At 47.8% G+C, this 2,967-nt stretch overlaps 1 protein-coding gene across 1 annotated transcript in view; it reads right to left on the bottom strand.

The window, feature by feature from the left end:
• Nucleotides 1-587, bottom strand: part of SLC1A4 (solute carrier family 1 member 4) — a 21,608-nt gene extending 21,021 nt beyond the window's left edge. Inside the window, exon 1 of the mRNA XM_005425792.3 lies at nucleotides 404-587. Coding sequence (XP_005425849.2) covers nucleotides 404-504 — 101 coding nt within the window. The 5' untranslated portion in view covers nucleotides 505-587. The remainder of the gene's footprint in view (nucleotides 1-403) is intronic.
• Nucleotides 588-2,967: the final 2,380 nt, after the last annotated feature.

The following is a 2,967-nucleotide window of genomic DNA, read 5'->3' as shown; positions in this document are numbered from 1 at the left end:
GCTTCGGGGCACAAAAGCACCTTCTGGCAGCTCTGCTGTCCCCACCCATGTCCTGGGGCAGAGGACAGTGTGCCTAAGCCCTGACTGGACATGCTCAAGGCTCCTTGCCTCTACACTTGCCAGAAGGGAAACCAGGAGGGTGCTCCAGCACCTCCAGCCAGACAAACCAGACCTGGAGGTTATGGCCAATGGACAAAACCAAACAGAGACAGCCTTTGGGTTCACCAGTGAGTCATCTTGCATTTGATACCAATGCCCGAGATGAATCTTTTTTCCAGAGGTCATTTGTCCATGCCTAGATGCATGTTTGTGGGGAAGCTTTAGACTTTGAAAAGGAAAACCAAGAACTAAGCTGGCTTCCAGACATCACTGCAACAACGAAAAGCAACACCTTGAATCATACCTAAAAGACTTCCCAAAGGCAGAAGTCATTTGCAGAACCAAATAGTGACACACAGCTGTGATTTCCTCTTTGCTGTTTCTTCCTTGGGTCATGTTTGACATTGGTTTTCAGTGCTGACAGGGGACTCAGTTTACCCACTTGCAACTCATTTTTACCTCTCCTCTGAAACCAAGCAGCAGCAAAGCCTTGAAGGACACAGTCTTGTGCTACACTGAAAACAGAGTTCTCTTGCATGAAAGAGGAAGTTTCATGGTTAAATGAGATAAAATGAGAAGCAAAGAGGAGGATGCTGTAAGACCCACCCACACAAAAAGCAATCATTTCGACCCTCCACGCCCTATAGAATCAAGGCTTTGTTACCTCAAAGTGAGTTCAATAAGTTTCATCACAGCAGGGACCAAGTTCAGTGCTCAAACCAGAACACCCAGGTTTTCAAGAACAGTTAAAAGAATAACATTACACAGCAGAGAGATCTTATTTCCTGAAAATCACATACTCTCTCCATCCCTCGGTCTGTCAGGGATTTGTGCTAAGACTGAAAGCTTTAGTGATGGCTGTGTCCAAACACAACTTTTCTGGACTGGATTTCACTATCACTGCTGTAACAACCTGACAGCCCAACAGCGTGGCTGCAACAGCCCTTCCTTGGGGTTCCAAGAAAAAGCTGTATTCACAGCCCCCCATACATGCACTGGGGGAAGTTACTGTCCCCTCATGTCCAAGAAGGAAACTCCTCTGCAACCCACCATGCTTTACCCAAGCCTCATCATTATGAGCTCTACTTTGGAATTAGGGACTCAATCCCAGCACCATCATAACCCCTTTGAAGATGAACTCTATACCTGTATTTACAGACCAGACCAAGAAATAGCTGTCTCCTCTGAACTTTAGATATATTACCCACAGCCTGAAGCTCACTGGAACATCCCTGGCCTGTTCCTCAACTCCATCCTACTCCATGCTGCCAGGTGACACAGGGATGTAACACCAGGATGCACTGGGGCAGCCACCACTACAGGCATCTTCCCAACTCTCCCAGGTGTGCCTACTCCTTTTATTTTTTTGGCAATTTTCCTTCACCTCCCTCCCCTCCATTCAACAACAAGTCACCACCACAGCCAGACTACCTACTCCCATTGTCTTGCTATTCCTTCTTTTGCTGTCAGGAACTGCTGGTCCTTAAGAAAGGTCCTTAATTGTTGGTTCTTAAGAGAGGGAGAGGTGAGCTGAGGACAGAGTACATGGCTGCCAAAGGAACAAACCAGACTTACTTTCTATCCAAAGGGAACATACTTGTCTCAGGGGGAGAAAAGAACATTAACCTGAATTTGTAAATACAGTTCTGGGTTTGGGGTCGGGTTTGTTTTGTTTTAGAAAATCTTTTTATCTTTATTGAGACATCCGCTTGTCCAGACAGCAAAAACATACCTCAGCTGAAAAACTGGACTCATAAAAGCAAAGCAAACAATCAAAATAATTTAAAAAAACCCACTCAGCTTTGTAATTATTGGGATATCCACTAAGCTCAACTTTCCAGCCACTTCACTGTGACCCACACAGGTCACCTCCCTTATTCTTGTGTTTGTACCTGCGTGCAAAGCACAAGGAAGTGGAGTTGGAAGCCCAATACTCAAAGCACCATCTGGATGCCTAACTCGTCTGTGTGCTATCTTATTTAAAAAGCCAGACAGATCTCAACAAGACATGGGCTTTGAGAAAAACAAAAAAGGTGAAGTTTGCAACTTTGCAAGGAGGAGTACAAATACACCAAAACACTATCATCTGATTAGAAGTGGAAGCCTTGTTTCCAGATAGATTTGGGGAATGCAAGTCTTGTCTTTGAAAGATGCAGAGGTAAGAAGGGAAGGTCACAAACCTACAGAGCATCCTTACACTGGACTATGTTTAGGCTATGTCCTCCATGGAATGACAGGGCTGCGTTTCCACGTGCACATCTATGGGAGGGCATTCTAAGAGGCAGGCAGGCATTTGGGTGAGGAAACTGGGTAAAGTGTTGGAGAATTAAAGAAAAAAGTGTGTGTGAGGGATGAGAGGAGCTGCCCAGCCCTGCCCTGCCTGCAGGAGACAGGCAACAACAGGCAGCAGGGCAGGGGAAGGCGCCAGGGAAAGCCTGCCCTGCAGCCAGCACCCAGGAGCTGCTCTCCCTCCAGGCAGAACCAAAAACGGGCCTAGGCACCCAGAACTCTGAGCAAGCCTCGACTCATCCTTGCAGCCACCCAGGCAAAATTAAAAACAAAGCGGGGAGAAGCAGAGCACCAAGCCCTACACCGGACCGGGCTGCGGGTACTTGGGCAGAGAGCCGTGTTTCTGGAGAAACCAGGATTAGGATGAGAAGGATGGTAAAATGAAGGAGATAAAGAAGGAGGTTAAGGAGAAGGAGAAAAATATGGGGAAGGTGCAGAAAGATGAGAAGGTGCAGGAGGACACGATGATGAAAGAGGTTGAGAAGGGGGTGGAGGGCTCCCCGGCTGCAGCGTGCAACGCTGCCGGGTCTGTCATCATCCTCCGGCGGCGGGAGGGCGGGGGAAGGAGGGGAGGGGGGG

This window comes from Geospiza fortis, unplaced genomic scaffold, assembly GCF_000277835.1.
Source record: "Geospiza fortis unplaced genomic scaffold, GeoFor_1.0 scaffold134, whole genome shotgun sequence".
NCBI lineage: Eukaryota > Metazoa > Chordata > Aves > Passeriformes > Thraupidae > Geospiza > Geospiza fortis.
This window is presented reverse-complemented; position numbering and strand designations above follow the sequence as displayed.